Source organism: Tasmannia lanceolata, unplaced genomic scaffold (genome assembly GCF_043159265.1).
Source record: "Tasmannia lanceolata isolate RefF3 unplaced genomic scaffold, GAP_Taslan_0.1 ptg000006l, whole genome shotgun sequence".
Taxonomy (NCBI): domain Eukaryota; kingdom Viridiplantae; phylum Streptophyta; class Magnoliopsida; order Canellales; family Winteraceae; genus Tasmannia; species Tasmannia lanceolata.
Genome location: NW_027518683.1, coordinates 13,976,194 through 13,995,537, shown reverse-complemented (window position 1 = coordinate 13,995,537; position 19,344 = coordinate 13,976,194). Strand labels below are relative to the sequence as shown.

General features: G+C 36.2%; 1 protein-coding gene and 1 long non-coding RNA gene across 2 annotated transcripts; one reads left to right on the top strand and one right to left on the bottom strand.

Annotated features, from left to right (window-relative positions):
- The first annotated feature begins 1,183 nt into the window (after positions 1 to 1,183).
- On the top strand, positions 1,184 to 4,676 carry LOC143879813 (uncharacterized). Its single transcript, XR_013251394.1, has 2 exons — positions 1,184 to 1,517; positions 4,249 to 4,676. It is a non-coding gene; the product is annotated as an uncharacterized LOC143879813 (long non-coding RNA).
- Positions 4,677 to 8,640: 3,964 nt separating this feature from the next.
- On the bottom strand, positions 8,641 to 12,278 carry LOC143878405 (NAC domain-containing protein 92-like). Its single transcript, XM_077380698.1, has 3 exons — positions 11,521 to 12,278; positions 10,145 to 10,416; positions 8,641 to 9,287 (listed from the first exon to the last, which is right to left on the bottom strand). The coding sequence occupies exons 1-3, from the start codon at positions 11,687 to 11,689 to the stop codon at positions 8,790 to 8,792; spliced, it is 939 nt and encodes a 312-aa protein (XP_077236813.1). The 5' UTR covers positions 11,690 to 12,278; the 3' UTR covers positions 8,641 to 8,789.
- Between the last annotated feature and the right edge of the window lie 7,066 nt (positions 12,279 to 19,344).

Sequence of the window (19,344 nt, the reverse complement as noted above, 5' to 3'; positions counted from 1 at the left end):
CGTTTGAGATCGATGGCTCTTTAACTGCTGCGCATATAGCTTATATGAGCGACCGCTCACCATCACTTTCCCCTTTTATTATAACTTAAGAGCAAAACAACTTAAAATAGAATACCAAATGTTAAGGTGTAGAATTCCATTTTTGTAGGTGTAGAATGCGAAACATTAGTGTAGAATTCTGTTTATTGATATAGATGAGAGATTTTAACATCTAGTTTCTCTTTAATAGAAATGGAGAACAATTTGTTTTTCTAGAAAGAACTTTTGGAATCCCAAAAGTGTAAACCGGTGTGCAACATTCCCTTCAAGCGTTCTTAAATTTCGAGATGCAGTGGGAGTGCCATGTGGCGACACCCCAGCTCACCACATTCAGCTTTATAGATACTAGTAAAAAACCCCGTGTGATGCACGGGCCGGCAAAGAACTGTACGAACCACGTCATAGGTTGATCCAAACTGTTCATGTGATTGAACACAACATAAATAGGTTGTGCCCCAAAAATCATTTCCATAGGCTGATCCTAGCCATCCAATCTACAGAGGTTTCCATAATTCCCCTTAAATCGGATGGTTAAGATCACCCTATAGATTTTTTATTAAAAAACTATAAAGGAGGGGGGTAAGATTGAAATTATGTGGCTTTAATGGGTGCGTGCGATGCACGGGCCGACAAAGAACTTTACGGACCACGTCATAGGTTGATCCAAACCGTCCAAGTGATGGAACACAACATAAATAGGTTGTGCCCCAAAAATCATTTCCGTAGGTTGATCCTAGCCCTCCAATCTATAGATGTTTACATAATTCCTCTTAAATCGGATGGTTAAGATCACCCTATAGATTTTTTATTACAAAACCATAAATGAGGGGCGTAAGATTGAAATTATATGGCTTTAATGGGTGCCTTTGTTAAAAGCATAAAGGAGGGGGTAGGATTGAAAATATGTGAATTGAATGGGTGCATTTGTTAAAAAAAGTCAAAAAAAAATGATGTGTAATTCTTGTAGAATTTTCAAAAAAATCAAAAAATTATAATTTGTTGGAGGGTTCAACCGGAAAGAAGTCCAAAAAAAGAGGCTGGGGAGTAAGGGACGACGACACGTGGCGGGTAACAGTAAAAAATCCTTCCGGCTTAGAGTAGATAGGTAGATAGATATTATATGATTACTCATCTCCGTGCAGATCTCGTTTCGTGCATCTCCTTAGGCGCCGAATCCGAAACGGTACCGATTGAAAAGCTATAAATGCGATTTTCATTTCCTTTTTGTCCCTTCCTTACATCTCGCATGTCTACTGATTACTAGAACACAACTTAAAAAGAAGAAGAAAAAAAATCTTTGAGTTCTCTGCTTACCATGGCGACTCCGAAGCTTTTGATTTTCTCTATGTTCTTCTTTTTTGTTTTCCTGAAAATCGCGGCAGATGCATCGATCCAAGAAGCGATTTCCGCATTCGAGCCATCCGATTCGTCTCTGAAAATCGAATTGGAGCAGCTCAAATCTAAGATCTCTCTTTTAGGTTTGTTCAGATCCATATTTTTTCGTATTTTAACGGATCATTACTCTTGCTTTTGTTTTTTTTTCTTTTTCCTCTTATGAAGTTAGGGTTTTTGTTCAGAGATGTTTGTTTTAAAGTTTGATCTGTTTCCTTGACATTATTGGTTGCTGTGTCTGCTTTTAAATGCTAGGGTTTTGTGTTACTGAAGGCTCTTTCTGTGAATGTGATGGTTGTGAAAATTTTAGTAAATCTCGTGCGTTTTTCTTTCGTTTCCTCAAATTAGTACCTTTATGTTCGATTTTTTCTTTTTAGTCTTTCTGGTTGTTGTTATCCTTAGTTTATTTCCTTTTTCCTTTTACTTTTCATAATGGCTAAAATCTTCTTTACACATTGTTGAATCCCTTGATTTTTGGGATTTCTTTAATCGGATATTGCTGGTAGCTACGTTAGATTAGGGATATCAATAACCAACGATTACATTTGCTAGTTAGTTTTAGCTATCTTTTATATTTATCTTTTAGTTTTCTTTTATTTATCCTTTATTCTTATTGGTTGTAGAGTCCTAGTGTGTTGAAACTTGAGATCATTGTAGACGTTTATATTTTCTTATCTCTTAATGGAAAAGGTAGAGAAGAATTCGACTTAATTTCGTGCTATTGTACAAGGGACTGGTTTCCCAAACGAACTATTATTTCACCTTCTTCTTGTCTACTTTTGGGTACCTATCATTTTGGTATCAAAGCTGGTTGATCTTGGCATGACAAAAAAGAGTCAACTCAAGAACAATTCAGCCATGGAAAAGAGAGTGGAGAAGTTGGAAGAGACCGTTAACAATCTGGCAGAGATATTTTCCAACTTTATGGAAAGTCAAAACCAGAAATCCGTTGAGGATGAGGTTTCCCGTGGCAAGGCTACCTCTTCCAACATGGAATTAGGAGGAAGCGACACATCAAGGTCTGGAGCAACGAGTGGATCTGTCCAAACAAGGTTCACGAGACTCGAGTTTCCTCGCTTTGATGGTTCAGAAGATCCTACGGGATGGGTATATCGCGCATAACAATTTTTTCGCTTCCATCAAACTGCAAAAGACATGAAAGTACCTCTTTCATCGTTTCATCCGGAGAGGGAAGCACTACAATGGTTCCAATGGTACGAGAAGGTTCACAAAAATATGGAGTGGAATGACTTGAAGATAGCTTTGTGTGTTTGATTTGGGCCTACTAAGTTTAAGGATTTCGACTCAGCCCTTAGTAAGCTGGAACAGACAAGTACGATTAGAGAATATCAGAAGGAGTTCTAAAAATTGTCAAATATGGTGGAAAGATTGACTAAGAAGGCCTTGGTTGGGACTTTTGTAGGAGGCCTAAATGGTGAATTGGTAGGCGAAGTTCAAGTCTTCCGTCCAAAGACATTGAATGACGCTATTGGCTTAGCACGCATGATGGAAGAAAAAATCGAACATGGCAAGGCCACGATTGAGCCCGATGTGAGCACCTCTACATCAAATCCGAAGGTTCCTCGAAGGCTTACAATGGGCGAGATGAAAGAGAGACGTTCCAAAGGGTTGTGCTACAACTGTGACGAGCAATTTGTTCCCGGCCACAAGTGCAAGTTTCCTCAATTTCAGTTGATGGAAGTTCTTGACAGTGATATGGAAGACGAAAAAGAAGAGCATCCGCCTTAAGGACAAGGCAATTTTCAAGGGGAAGGGAATGTTGAATCCCTTGATTTTTGGGATTTCTTTAATCGGATGGAGTGGGGGTGTTGGCACACGTGTGGTAGGGCTAGCTCCTTGGGCTCATGAGTATGGGGAGATATTCTTATGTCATGATCCTTGGTGCGATGATGGTCCTCTTAATCTCATTATTCCTCGCGTCATTCGGATGGATGGGGATAGAGACACAGTGGGTGCATTAATCTTTTTGGTTAGGTAGGGAAGTGTCTGTTGCTCTATTCCTTTTTGAAGGAACTTATTCGAGCAGGAAGTGCATTTAGTGGCTGCTTTGACGGTGAGACTTCTATCTTAGGAGAGTGGGTACCGATGTTTCACAGTTTTCACTACGTGCTGTGAACTCGTCAAATTTAAGTGGTGAGTTCTGCATTTCTAAATTCATTAGTTAATTTATCTGTTGACTACAATTTTAGTGAATATAAATTACTTTGCTATGAATTCCTCTGATTTATTTCCCATTGGCTACTGCTAGATGAGTTTGTTAAACTAAACTAGATTATTTCCTTAAAACTATTTCCTCCCATCTTCTGGATTGGTTTATATGCTAGTTTGTTGCCTCCTTAAGATCAACATCAATGGAGTGCTGCTAGTTTATTTCATTTCTCTGAGTTCATGGGTCAAACGAATTAACCTCAGGCAAAAAAAGACTCAACAAACACACAGTAGCTGTTTTTTCCCAGCTGTAAAGTAGTAACTTTGTGTACCGAGCAGCAACTTGATAATGAAAATTTATATCTAAAATACTAAGAAACTATATCATCTCATTTGCATCCCACTTATCACGCTAATAAAGTGAGTTGTTTGTCTATCATGAAGGATTGAATACACTTGTGCTGAAACAAGCTAACCGATTCTGGTCACTAGGCACTTGGCATTATCCGAATCCTAAAGTGAATTCCGAAAATATGTTTCTTACACAAATTTTTTTTTAGAGCTCTTATTGATTCTGGATTTCTACAGAAAATGGAAGTCATAAAACAGAGTTTTTTCAATAACTCAGGCTTTCCCTCTTCATTGCAGCCACTGTAATTCTGTTCTGTGCAGTAAGGGTCGCGTATTTTTGACACGGTGTACTTTTGGAACTATGGAAATCCTTCTTCGCAACATAATCAGATGGTGGGTTGAACTTCAAACCCTTTGTTAAAATGAATGCTCCACTTTCTCATACAAAGACTATACATGTTTTTTTTTTTAATGGTAGATGACGTATTAAATAGCAAACTTACCCGACCGAGATGTACAAAGACTACAGGTGGGCAGTGTTGTTTATTTATGCTATTGGAGATGTATTTTTTCGGTGAGAGAGATGTCTGTCCAGAGCTTCTTTTTCTTTTACTAGAATTGAAGTATGTAGATTTAGATGTAATTTTTCAGTACAAGATATCTGTCTTCTTCCTAGAGATTCTCTTTCTTTTACCAGAATAGAATGTGCAGATTTATTTGAGATCTATTGCAGTGCCTCAGTCTTTTGTACCGTTCAATAATCTAATTATCTAAATTAGAAGGGTGCTTATGACTTGCTTATATTGTTGAAAGGAAACTTAAATCTAACGGGTATTGGGTTCAGAACTTTCTCTGTATTTTGATGCTGGCATAACGCAGTAAAAAAATTGTGCAACCAAACATCTACTAATTTACAGTAATGAAATTGTTCAATTGTTTCAGTGCACATTTGGTACTTTAAACAGCGAAATTGGCTCATATTTTAAAACAAGTTTAAGATTAAAATTTCTGTTAAATTCAACGAGAAGGCATAACAATTGTTCAAAACGCCCATGCAGATTTTCTGTAATTCGAGTACCGTTGGATCTTTCTGGTGCTGTTTGGAGCTGTTCCTTGTTGGTGTTTTCTCAGTGCAGGGGAGCAGCAATTGAAATTCTGTATTTGGATTTGGATTTGAGTTTGGATACAAAATACATCAATCATCCTCATGCTCATGTTGTACGAGAGAGGGAGGTCTTGCTGTTGCTGCAGCAAGGTCAAGGAGCAGCGAGGGTGAAGGTAATTTCCGCAAGGGGAATGCTACCTCCCGGCCCTCGGGCATAAAATCACCCCCTCAACAATTTCCGTGAGAATGGTTCACTAAGATGTTAAATTCAACCCCTTTAATGTTTTTTCTTACCTTTGAAAGCTAAGCAGATAACGTTGAAGGGGGGAATTTTATCCGTCAAGAGGAGGGGGAGTGGGGGGATATCATTTCCCTTTCCACAAATATTGATTTCCAAATAAATGTCTCGTAGAAAAGATTCGAAAATCAGATTTTATTTTATTTTCCCACTGTTGTAGCTGATTTGGAAATCGAAAGATCCAATCCAGTTCCAAATCTCAACTGCAAATTTCAGTTTTGCTCATTGTAATCTCAAGGTCTTTGTAGCAGAGCAGGTAGCATCCGTTGTGTGGGGCTCCTTGCTGCTGTGAATTTGTGGTCTTTATATGTATTTCTAGGGGGGGCACCTTGTCCCGGCCTTTAATAAAAGTTACCTTCCAAAAAATAAAAAACTTCCCAAGAAATTGGACAGGTAGTAATTAGGATATAAACCAGTTGATGAATAGATCCCACTGAATCAAATTTGGCCCATCAATCTAAGAAATACTGAAATTTTTTTAACTCTCAATTTGAATATCTAGGATTTGAATTGAGGTTGTTTCATTCATTCTTTCAAGGGATTTTATTTTAACCGGAATTTTGTTTATTCGTGATGTATAAGCAAACCATTTGTTCATCGATTATTGAATGGATGAATGTAGTGGAAATCCAGATAAACATTTGTCCTATTGTCGAAAAATCATGATCATTTGTTCATCAATTATACAATGGATGAATTTAATCACTAAAAATCCAGATAAACATTTGTCCTTATGTCAAAAAATCATGATTTTGAAGCAATAAGAACAGTTCTATTTATGAAATACCTCTTGTAACTTCTCAATTATTTCATAGATAGAAACAGATAGACTAGATATTACATCTCTTATGTCGACTATTATCAGTCTTCTTGGATTGAATGACTATCTCTTATGAAGTATCACAACTCAGTGCACATGTGGTGTGATGTGTGTGGTGATTGGGATTGTTGATCTGATGGGCCTTCACACGGCAACCCAGTGGGCCCAAGTTCGTCACTCAATGGAGATCTCATTTGCAAGATTGAGCATTCAAAATCAACAGCTTAAGTACATCTCAAACGTTGTATTTTTCATCATGCTTGAGCAAAGGTCTAGCATGAGCGAGGAGAGGGTTAGAAGTTGAAAAACAAAGGAAAGCATTATAAATTAGTACTCAAAAGTCAAAATAGAGCCCTACTGAAGAACTCCTCAACATTGTTAATTAGGGATCTATAGGGGAAAAAATCTATAAATTAAATTTTTTTACCTACTTGTATAGCCCATTTGTGAACAGTTTTTGCTTCAAGAATCTCTTGTTTTTTGTTCCAAGCATTTGCAAGGAACCCATTACTCAGATGCATAATCGTTAAGTTCTCTATAGTAAGCAAGCAATTGGGTAGGCTTCTTGCAATATGAGATTTTCTCAAGTCTATGGTGAGCAAAACAAGCAAACCTTCGCTATATCCACAAAAAATCCCTTCAAGTTTAAGCAAGAATAAGCGTGTGTACAACAGATATACAACCATGTAAGTTACTTTTAAGATCTATGTTGATTTTCTATTTTACTCACACCTACTTTTGTTTCCGTACACTCTACTGATATTCATTTTGAATGGGCATTTTATGATTAAGGCATGAGTTTTTTAGTTTAATCAAATCCTTTTGTGGGTGCAATTTGTGTTTATAACTTGCAATAAAAAAAGCTTGCAGCCTAATTGCGCCCAAGATCCAATTTGAGCGTAAGTGCGTCTTTGGATTTTGGATTTAACTTCAGTAAAATTTTCTTAGTTAATCTTATTTGTAAACGAGAGATTAAGGCGTCTTTGGAAATCACTGTCCCCATCTGCATCTTTTTATCATTCCAATAGTTCAAAAATCATGCAAATAATCAGATCTTAACATCTAATCATTTGTATTATTTGTCCTGTAAAAAACTCCGTAGAAACAACTGGGCACATCCAACAATAAAAAAAAAAGGGCAATGATAAATTCGCACCCCCGGCTGACGCAAACGCACCCCTTATACCATGATTTGACGTGAACAGTGCTCAACTTTAACGCTTTTTGACGTCAAATCACATTATAAGCGGTGCGTATGCGTACTCCGGGGGTGCAAATTTATCTTTGCCCTAAAAAAATACACATTATTGGATATTTGGATTAGATAATTAGCGTGAATTTTAGGTCATAGGAGATCCAAAGCAACTCTCGTAAACTAGACAGGTCGTGCTAGTGTAGCATTCCACCCTTTCTAAAGCTATTATAATCATTATTTTCCAACAATCAGATTTAATTTTGAAACCATTTGCATATAAGATTATACGCAGATAATTTTTAGAGATATAAAAGATGGACCTAAGGCCCTATTGGGATTACAGGATTTTTTTTGAAAAAGTTTGGAAAATAAAAACTTTTCCAAAATTTCATGCAATTTGAAGACGCGCAGTTCAAGTTTGATTACAAATGAAAATGTAATTTGAAGCCCCGCAGTTCAAGTTTTATCTACGAGTATATTATATCACTAAAATTTATCATTTCTCTCTAAATTATGGAAACAAAAATATTTTTCTAGAAAATACTTTTCCTTGAGAAATATTTTTCCTGCAATCAAAACAGGGCCCATGTTTATACAAGAATTGCACCCAAAATCCAATTAGGTACTCTCTCTTTTCTAGAGGATTATGGAGAGCTTAGCAAATGGGCTGCCATCTTCTTATGGGAGAAACATGGGTTTATCTTATTACTAATCAATGTCATAAGCCTTAGCACATGTTTAAGTGAGTGTTAAGAGATCTAATAGAATTTATGAACCAAGTTATTTTATTACATCTAGAACATATATCTTTGTAAGATGAGTCTTAAAACAATATTATTATCTTGCTTTGGTACAAATAATTTAGAATAATGATACCAAGAGCCGCGTAGTTTTATCTTGATTTCGTACAATTAATTTAGAATAATGATACGTAGAGCCCCTTAGTTTAGGGTTGTCTACAACCATCGTCCAGACGTTTTCATTCCTACGAAAAAACAAAGGTATATATCCTTGATCTAATGACATGTTTGGCCACCATGATTACATGTGCAAAACCATTTTTTGCATGGAAAAAGATATGACAAAAACAAAAATCCAGGGTCCATTAGTGCTGTCATTTTCCAAAAAATAGGAGAAATTTTCAAGAAAAAAGGTTCCATGGTAAATAAGTTAACTAAATGCTGCAAATCTCATTTTCCATGGAAAATAAATTCCAAGATAAATTTTCCCTTCATCCAAAATACCTCTTTGTTTACGACTCCAAACCATGATAAAGGTAATCTTGCACTTCATTACTGCACTCAATAAAAATATAAGAGTAACAAACAAAAAAACTCCCATTACACAGGTACTACTAATAAGATACTTACATTTTCCTTCTCTCTCCTTCTCCCTTTATTTCATCCTTTACTTCATGTTCTCAGTAAGGAGGCCAGTAGCCATCCAGGTCCACACAAGGTTCCATGTTTTGAAACCTATTGTTCACCGTGTGATTCATGTCTGAACATAAGCCATTCTCTGTTGCCATAACACAATCTGTTATGATGGATGATTGTGCATCTGTGGTGGCGATCGACGGTTGGCTTAAGGCAATCGGTGGGGCCCGTAGAACAGGTGGTCCAGATGCGCCGAGGTTTAAGTTCAAGCCTGATAATGTGAAGCCCCCAGGGAAATTTAATTGTGGCTGCATTGGTTGGTTCATGATGGGTGGGCCCCTCAGGACCCTATTCAACTCTGCCATGTCAGCATTGTTTATGTAATTCCTCCCAATGCTGAAGTGACACGTGTCTGCCTGTATCGTGGATGGCATGAAATTGGGGCCCATGTCGATGTTGTATGGATTTGCCCTTGATTGGGCGGTGGGGTACTTCTTGGCGCCGGAGCTCTTTTGGAAAACGCGGCAAACAACCCATTCATCCTGTAGAATCCAAAGTTGCAAACCTATTAATCTGCATATTATTTGATATCTATCCATGATTAGGGTTTATAAAAGTTGCAAACCTATTAATTAATTTGCAGATTTATTTGATATTTATCGATGATTAGGGTTATTTGATACAAAAAGAATGAAATTATTCAAAGTTTATAAATTGATGAAAATTTTTATTAAAATTCTTCCCTCTGATAATGGTGGATCTGACCATTAACATCTCAGGTACCCAATCAAGAAGGGAAGGTGAGATCGTCATGGGACCCACATGAAATAATGGGACATTCATTTCATTTGCATTATCCCCATATATTTTTGGCCAATGGTAAGTGTTTGCTCAGTAGTATGAGGACTACCAAAATCAGACCTGTGAGACTGTTCTACTGACTATTACCTTATATGTTGCCTTCTAATACAATGATAAATAAGCAATTACCTCGACATGGAGGTAATGGACTTCTATCATGCACCCATTACCTAGACAAGTTAAAATCAAGCTGGTGGGTGGACAAAAAGAAAGCTCACTCTAACTTGCTCCATGGAGAACAATGACTAAAGTTTCATGCGTGTTATAAATCCAGTGATATAAAAATCATGCAAATTTTAGTATAGTAACCTCAAAAAATGATCTTTCCAAGGTTTTCTAACCCCTTCTTTTGGTAAAAGTATTTCAGGTAAGACTTTCTATGGCTTTTTGCTGGAAAAGTTTTAGCTGAAATAATTTTTAACTAAAAAAAGCTACAATGATCCCTGGGAAATTTTTTTTTCTTGGAAATTTTCATGATTGCCAAACATGCCCTAAAAGAATAAGTTTTCCCTTGATCTAGGATTAATTAGTTGTTTACCTTGGCAGTTTTGAAGCCGGCTTTGGTTTGGAGACGGTACTCATGCATGACCCAGTTGGTTTTCTCTCCCCTTGGAGCTCTCCCTCTGTAGAAGACTAATGTCTTCTTCATCCCAACCAATTCTGAGGTGTTGCTGTTAAAGATCTCCTTGTCTTTGCCTGTTGTCTTCCAATAACCTGCGTTTGTAGCTCGGTTGGTTCGGACTCCGGTCGGGTATTTTCGATCTCTAAGGCTGAAGAAATACCACTCTTTTTCTCCCATTTTCGCCTTTCCTGCATCAGATTGGTTGATGAATCGGTGGCATAAAAAAATTAGTTTGTGTCATATGAAATGAGATTTTATAGTTTGAAAGTACACCTGAACACACTCACTTAAGTTTGTCCGATATCACATTCATTAAGGATACACTTACAAATTTACTCAACATTTACCTAAGTTAATTATTCTTTATTTTGAAGCATATTGCATGGGAAAGATAACAAGCAATGAACTTTTAATTCTGAAATATGTGAGAAATTTGAGAAAAAAATATTGTTAAAAACAAAACAAGGCAGGTTTGAAAATGTGAATGTGTTTTGTATTATGGCACACTACAATGTTTTATTTCTCTGACAATTTTTCCTTTTTCTAAGTTATGAAAGAAATCTTTATCTCCATGCATGATTTATAATTTAATGTAGAAAGATCACATTCCATTCCCTTCAAAATGCCCTAAAATCCAAACCTCAATATTTATGTAAATTTATGTTGGGATATAGAGTCACTAACTCCTTCCCCCCCCCCCCCCCCCCCCCATCTCTCTCTCTCTCTCTCTCTCTCTCTCTCTCTCTCTCTCTCTCTCTCTCTCTCTCTCTCTCTCTCTCTCTCTCTCTCTCTCTCTCTCTCTCCACATTAAGGAAATAAAAGCCATTTCAAAAACTTTACTAAGCATCAAACACTAAACCACAGCAGAATCTATATGATACGATAAACCAATATCTAATACTAATCTGATAATTAACCAATACGTACCCACTGATACAAGAGGAGACAAACTAATTACTGCATCTAATTTTCATTCATGCTTTAGTTTTAGTAGTATTTTAGGTAATAGAAGGAGTATGCTTATGCAACAATTACAAATCATGCTAAAGTCTTTTCAAAGTTCAAAAGGATTGAACCTTTTTATGCTACAAAGTATTGATTTAACACAATTGTTGATTTTTACTTTGTGTCATGGATACATAGCTGATTGACTCTGCACTATGAAAAAGCTAAATGTTTCTTATACCAATATTATTAATTTAAGAAAAAAAATACAGCTATGCAGTTGCGATTTTAAGTTCCTCTACAAGTTCTACACTTTTGACAACCAAACAAAGGGTCAAGATTTCTACCTGGGAGATCCCACGGTTCACATTTGTTGAGATCAACGTCTGTGATTGCCCGTCCAGTGAAATTGGAGTCGGAGATCTTGTTTGTAAGATAGTAAGTGACGAGTTCTTCATCGGTGGGATGAAATCGAAACCCTGGAGGTAGTGTCTCCTCCTTATTCACTCCATCCATCTTGTCTTCTCCTTTTTCCCCCAAACTTAGTTTCTCAGCTCACCGTTGTTCGTCGAAGATCTTTAATCCAGATGCCTTACAACACTAGGCTTGTGTACCACCTATAGCTATTGAGACACTGAAACTAGACTTAGATTACTAAGAACGCCCTATACTTCAATTTACTATAAGATCATCACTCTATAAGAAAAACCCATCAATAATCTCTTGATGATCTTCTTCTAGCTGTTTGAATTTTCATCTTTTACATAAACACAATCTTGGGAAGAAAAATAAGTACAAAACTCACTAGGATTACTCAAAATCATCGTAGTCTATGGTTCCCAAATATCAATTAGACAAAGACAAAGACAAACTCATAATAGATGATCTTATCTACATACTATAAAACTATAAACAAGGTGGAACTGATGTCTTTATGACCTGAAAAAAAGGCCTAGAAGACATCTAATGGCGTGTCGCTCGAAGTAGTTTCCGGTCGGAATCCGGCGGTTCTGATCTAATCTGGCAATGGGTTTGATTGATGTAGATTGTTGAGTCGGTTTATGAACGGACTTTTCTTCTTACTAAGCAAAGAAGATTGAGATTTAAGATCTTGATGAAGGGGAGAGTGTGTTTATGAAGCTCTTACCAACTAAGTGTCGTCACTCACAAGGACAAGGTGTTCTAGTCGTGTCTATAAAATAACTAAGAAAAAAAGGACTAGTTATGGCAAAACCCATTACCTTAGTGTAATTTACTATTTTACCCTATAATGGCAATAGCTGTAGGCACTCCCTTGTTTTGATGATGGCACTCCTGATTTTATTAAAAAAATATTCTGATCGATTGGCTAATTAATAGCGATCCTATGCCCTTAGTCCCTTACCCATCACTCCTGATTGTTTTTTAGTCCTTTATCTTATGCATTAGATGACCATTCTGCATGGGACCAAGACCATATGACTCATATAATAATTTTCTACAAGATCAACAGTCTCGATTAAACATAATGGCCACGTGTGGGACCCAAAAATGATCGCTAGTGTTGATCTCAATGATTGTCCTCCTAATGATAAAAAAAAAAAATTACGGAGAGAGATTTGCGGGCATTCTAGTGATTTCACGAAAATAATAGCGGTGTAAGTCTATCAATCTAAATAAGAGATTTTATATGGTGTAAGCTCTTATAGTCCCCGTATTTTTCAAAAAGTATTGTACGGACCATATCATAGGATGATCCAAGCCGTCCATGTGATGGAACACATCGTAAATAGGTTGTGCTCAAAAATTCATTTCTATAGGATGATCCCAACCCTCCGATCTATAGAGGATAGTGCGGTCTACACAGTACTTTTTGAAAAATAAGAGACTATAAGGGCTTACACCGTATAAAATCTCATCAATCAAAGGGGTTAGTATTATATCGTAATCATATAAAAATCTGTGGGTATTTTCGTAGTTCCTCCTAAAGATGAGACAAAAACGAACGAAATGCCATCCCGGCCCGTTCACGTAATCCCCTCAGATTCAGAGTCAGACCAAACCAGAGAAAAAGGCCTGTCCCACGTCATCCACGCCAAATTTTTATAATTGGTATCATCCAATCAGAATGTGCCACGTCATCCTCTCGGCCCCACATATGACCCGAGGGAAACAGGCATTCGCATGACTCGGACCAGGGTTCTTTTCCCTGTTTCCCGCCACCCTAACCTTTCTCGGGTTTTCCTCACTTTTATTTTTTGTTCTTGCTTGCATATTTATTTGTAATCAAAAGCTAGGGTTTGCTGTAGAAAGAGAACAATTTTTTTTTCTAGGGTTTCTTTTATTCTATTTGTTCCCATATCAACAGCAACAATGGGTATTTAGGGTTTATTTTTCAGGAATTAGTATTGGCATCCATGAATTTAGGCATTTCCATATCATTTTCCTTTTTTAAATATTTTCCTAACTGAGAGTAATGACAAACTGACATGGGTGTCATGCCTAATTTTAAGGGTGTCTATACTCACAGCTAGCCGTACTTTTGGCTCGATCAACCTGAATTCTACCGGTTCGATTTTGGCTTGGCTTGGCTTGAGTTGGGTTGGGTTAGGGTTAGGTTAGGGTTAGGAAAAGCCAACCTGATTTAATTTTGGGTTAGTTAGCGTTGACGTTGTTACGTGCCTAATTGGCTGTAACACAAATAAACAAAAATAAAAGAGATAAGAGGGGGAAAGAGGTTGATTCGAGGCAACCGGACCTCCTAACGGCTCAACTCGAAAGGAGCCGTGACTCTCCTAAACAAAGTCACCTTTGTTGTAAAATTTCTCTTCTTCCCATTTACATTGTAATACAAGTACTTAAATACAAGTACAGAAGTAGCATACAACATTAAACACTTTCCCACTCACAAGACACTGCATCATATACTAACATCCACTACCCTAAAACACATAACCCACAATCACTAAATAACTACATTCTAACCAACCGCATATACACCACTAACAAGTTTGGCAACCTGACCCAACTCTGTACCCATAATTCTATCACGATTCAAAATCTTGGGATTATGGGGTTTTTTTAACCTGATTCAATCCAACCCGGCCCGATTTGGAAAATTGGGTTGGCTTAGGGTTGTTGGATATTTAGAGGTCGGATGGGTTAAGTTAACCCCCGGTCCATGGCTTTTGTTGGGTCGGGTCGATTAGGGTGGGGGTTTTGGGTCTGGGGTTGGACTGGGGTCGGCCTCAACCCAACCCGGCCCGAGTTATACCCCAAGTTTTGGGAGCTTGTTTTTTGTAGTTTAGTAGACTTGAATTGAGGGACATTTTAGTTCTCCTTTAACCTTATGTAGCTGGCTGGAAATCTTGGTTTTGATAAACTCTAGCAGAGAAGAATCTTGCTTTCTTATGCTTATCTATATAATTTAATGAACATGGTCTTTCTAGGGTCTTTTTAGCTTTCAAATGTGTATGATCTCTCTCTCTCTCTCTCTCTCTCTCTCTCTCTCTCTCTCTCTCTCTCTCTCTCTCTCTCTCTCTCTCTCTCTCTCTCTCTCTCTCTCTCTCTCTCTCTCTCTCTCTCTCTCTCTCTCTCTCTCTGAGTGTGTGTGTGTTGCACATGAGCTAGAGAAGAATCTTGCTTTCCTATGCTTATGCTTATCTCTCTCTCTCTCTCTCTCTCTCTCTCTCTGTTTCACATGAGTGTGGTGTGTACGTATATATGTAATCTAAATTGGGTAAGATTATCATTATGCCGACTCATGTTTTCCTTCTAGTCCCTTTCAACATTTTTTTAACTTATAGTTTTGGCAAGATTCATGCACCTGTGTAGTGAAGAGGAAGACTCCCATGTAATTGAAAAAAAAGAAGAGTAATGTAGCTATCCCTCACAATCGGACAGTTAACTTATCAAACACTCCAAAATATGAAATTTCAGATGATCTTGCCCTCGTGTTCCCCAAAGATTTCTTAGTCAAAGCTTTAGTGTCCTTTTCGGTTTATATGACTGTTTATATTTAAAGAAATTGAAACTATCAACAATCAATGCTACAGGAATTTATTTGGGTTGATTGACGATTTTCTTTGCTATGCTTCTAAATAATCCATAATGGCAAGAAAATCCAAAATATTCGTTACATGTAATAGTAAATTTTATTTTTAAAAATTCTATCTTGTGAGCTTTCTTATACATGCTATTCATCTACCATTTCTTTCTAAAGCTAATTGACTCTCTAAAACAACTATCAACACTAAGTCACATCTGGTGAGAATAAGTTTGTATGTGGCTACAAGAACCTATTTCATGAGATTTGCGTCTATGCAAAAGACTTGGTAATTTTATTTTTTTTAGGGAGATGATATTGGCACTACTCACTGTTAAACACTTTTATAATTGGACGGTAATGGTTTTTTGGGAATTGTAAAAACTTTTATCATCTAATTGCAATAGTGTAAAATGAAGATAGGAGTGTTATTAGTGAAAAGGGGAGTTTAAATATTACTTCCAATGTTTTCATTATGGTTCCTATTTCTTAACATTTGCCTCAGTCTCCTGTAGAAGACGCTATACGATAGATAATTTATTTAAGATATTCATTTTGTCGAGATTCATGACGAATTCTAATATTCATTAAGAAGAAACTCTAGAAACAAATGAATGACTAACAATCAAGAATCATAGTTTGTTAGTTAACTTGTCAAACACTTCATAGTATGATTTTTCGGAGTCTCTATGGATCGCGTTCTTTGAAGTGATTTATGTATATTCAACTAATATGAAAAATATAGCGAAATGGAAGAAGTAGGTAGCAAGAGGCAAAATACAAATTGAAAATTGTCATAAGAGATTGAATTGACAGCTATTGATATTTACTTTTGCCAGTTTAATTTGAAACGCAATCACATTTTGGGGAGTAGCATGCCATATGTAGTTTGTTAATTTCGACAATTTGTTTGGTAATGTTTGTTCAAGTCTAGATTTTTTATTATCTTTTATCCTTCTGAGAATATAGTTATAACTTGTTTGACGGTGATCCAGCTTAGGAATTGTAACATTCATCCCATTTTTTATAAGATGTTTTTTGAAAATGCATTCACAACATAATTAAAATTGATGTTTGGTTACGCTACATGCATGTCATAACCATAGTCAGAAATGTTTCACTTTATTAAAATATCTCAATTTTATCGCTGCATTTTGATAAAACAACAAAAGCCCAAAATATTCCCGAGATTTTAAAAATGTCACATAATTTTTGTTTTTCTCCTTTATAGTGAAAAATATAGCAATTTAGTGATATATTTTATTCTATATTTTTTATTAAACTATATATTTTAAATTTTTCTATTTTTTTTAGTTCTTTCCTCGATAAAAACTTGAAAGTAAGAAAAAAATTAAAATCTCCTGATATATACACTTCCCGAGAAATTCCCAAAGCAAATATTTGTAAATATGGTCATAACTAAGCGATGTCATGGAACTTCATCATAGTTAGCGAATTATTGTGGTTCATGAGTTTCGTATTCGCCCATATATGGATGATATTTTTAGGGAATTGATATTTACGCCCCTTTTGATCACTAGGGACACCCAGCGCCAGTGCATCAATGACTAAAGGGTGGCTAATGTACTTGACGTCAGAAAAATCCAGGGGATTTGATTGCGATCTCGGATGGAAAACTTGATAAGTTGATAAAAATAGGGAAGTGGTATTTACGCCCCTTTTGATCACTAGGGACACCCAGCGCCAGTGATATCCACCTCTTGATGGCATGAATAATTAACGAACACTAGGGCTATTATTATCATATTAATACTCGAATGTTCGTAATTATTGAATATATTTTATTATTATTTGGTTGCGTGAAAGATGCACTTTCATAAGAAATGCTTCATCTCCTCCGATGGGTTCCTTTCAGTCCAATTTTTGTAATGGTTATATGTAAGATTCAGAGAGAAGTCGTTGAAGGGTCGTCAAGAGGGCGCTCTAGAACAATAATACATTTTAGTTTGTTAGTTAACTTGTCAAACACTTCAAAATATGAAATTTCATTAGTCTTTTTCTTAATGAGTCTTCTAATAAACAATATCCTACCTTCATACATTTATTATTAAACTTAAAAGCAAGTTAATTGTTGGAGGCAAAAGGCAGGAAAGGTATTAAGAACATTAATATGAGGTTGAATTGAAAGGTACTGATCATATTTTGAACTGCATCACAATTCAGGTAGGAGTTATGTGGCAGACAAATATAGTTTTGTTAAATCTATTACCTGACACATTTTGTTAATGGTAATGAATTGTTTAAATGGTTGTTCTAATCCTTGTTCTACTCTCTTTGTTATCCTCTTCAAATGTTCACATTGATATCTAAAGACTACAAGTTAACTCTGTCGGTTATGCTTTGCAGGAACATTTTGTATGCAATTGTTGTCTCAATTTTTTCATTTACTATGTACTCCTAAGAACATGAAATAGTTTAACCATGAAATATGAAATCGTAATAAAGAAATTTTGCATGCTTTTAGTAAAAAGGTAATTTTTCTAGATTAGTATAAATGAGATCTCATTGTCGGATTATGTTGAAATCTAACCGTTGGATGAGTTACTTGATGAGGTAGTAAGGCTAGATGAAGACAACGCTTATCTTCATCCTTTTCCTCGTTTAATCTGAAAGTGCTCTATATAATCACTATAATATACCATGCTAAGTGCTCTATATAATCACTAGTTATTGTTAATAAAGAATTAGTGAAATTTATTTCATACCTTAGCATGGTATCAGGACATGTCGACCTGACCTTGCACTATCATATAACCGGGCAAAATTCTTCATGTTGCTCTTTCTCAAACCCTTTCTCGTCTATGCCTAAATGCAATAAGAAGAAAAGGAAACAAGAAATGCGCTCCCTCTCACACTGCGCAAATTTCCAAAGTCCAAAGTTGTCTCACAATTATGATAATTGTCATCACAATTGGCAACCACTGGTTGTGGCTCTCTTTTCTTCTTAATTTTTTCTCTCTAAATTTCTTTCTTATTTTTCAAATCTTATCTTTTTCTTTAGTCTGGGGTGCCTCACTTGAGGTGTGCCTAAAATAGCAGGTCTATTTAGTTGAGTTGAGGTGCCTCAGTTCTCTTAAGGTGCATGTCTGATATTAGCATTATGCCAATTTTCAATCTCAATCCACGTACGTTTGAGAGGGTGTGATAGTGAAAATGAGATTTCACCGTTGGATTAGTGAGGTATATATTTAAAATAAATTAAGCAACTATGACAATTAATGCTGATCTTTATAATCCCGCCTGCCCTTATTTAACCATTAAGTTCTTTATTTAAGCACTATTAGGATTCATTGTTAATCATTCATAACAACATGTAGGCCGCGTTTTGGATGTACAACCAAATTGTAATTTGGGTCTTTTCAACTCCAATTCATGTGTAGTATGCAATCTAGAAAGGAATCAAGTACTTCCTCAATGTAAGTAATCCTTCTATCTAAATCAGCAAGCATGCTGCCCCACAAGAAAATCATAGTTGTATGAACAAATCATCGAACATACAATTATTTAATGAGCAATAGTTGAATAAAGTGAGAAAGAATGCAAGTTATTCTTCAATGTAGCATTACCTCTCTCTCTCTCTCTCTCTCTCTCTCTCTCTCTCTCTCTCTCTCTCTATGTAATAATTTCTAACTGAGAACTCAGCTGGCCATTGTTATCTCAGTTATCCCCTCTTAAGTTCCATGATTCTTTTCTACAAAAAAATATGTTCTTGACCTCAGAGACAACGAAAAATCTAGTTTAAGAATATTCCATGAAGAATTTTGCCCTCCATATGAAGGCAATTCAAAAGAATTAGCATGTAATGGGAGAAATTATGAGTTGATGACATGCATTGCGGGAAATGAATAGGTAATCATGTTAGTGGATTTGAACCGACAGCTCTTTTAACCTCTAAACTAAGGAGATTGTTAGATATGATGCAAAATGTGTCTTGTTCTATTATTGATTAGAGGTTTCTATACGAAAATACGAGTTCGAGTATGAAGAGGAAAGAGAATGAGCCGTGCTGAACATCCATAGTACAAGCTCCCATCTCAATGACATATTTTGGTTAAGGAATATCTACTCATGCGATCTTTTAAGTTTAACAGTTGGCGTCATGAAATTAATGTGGATGTCTAGAAGT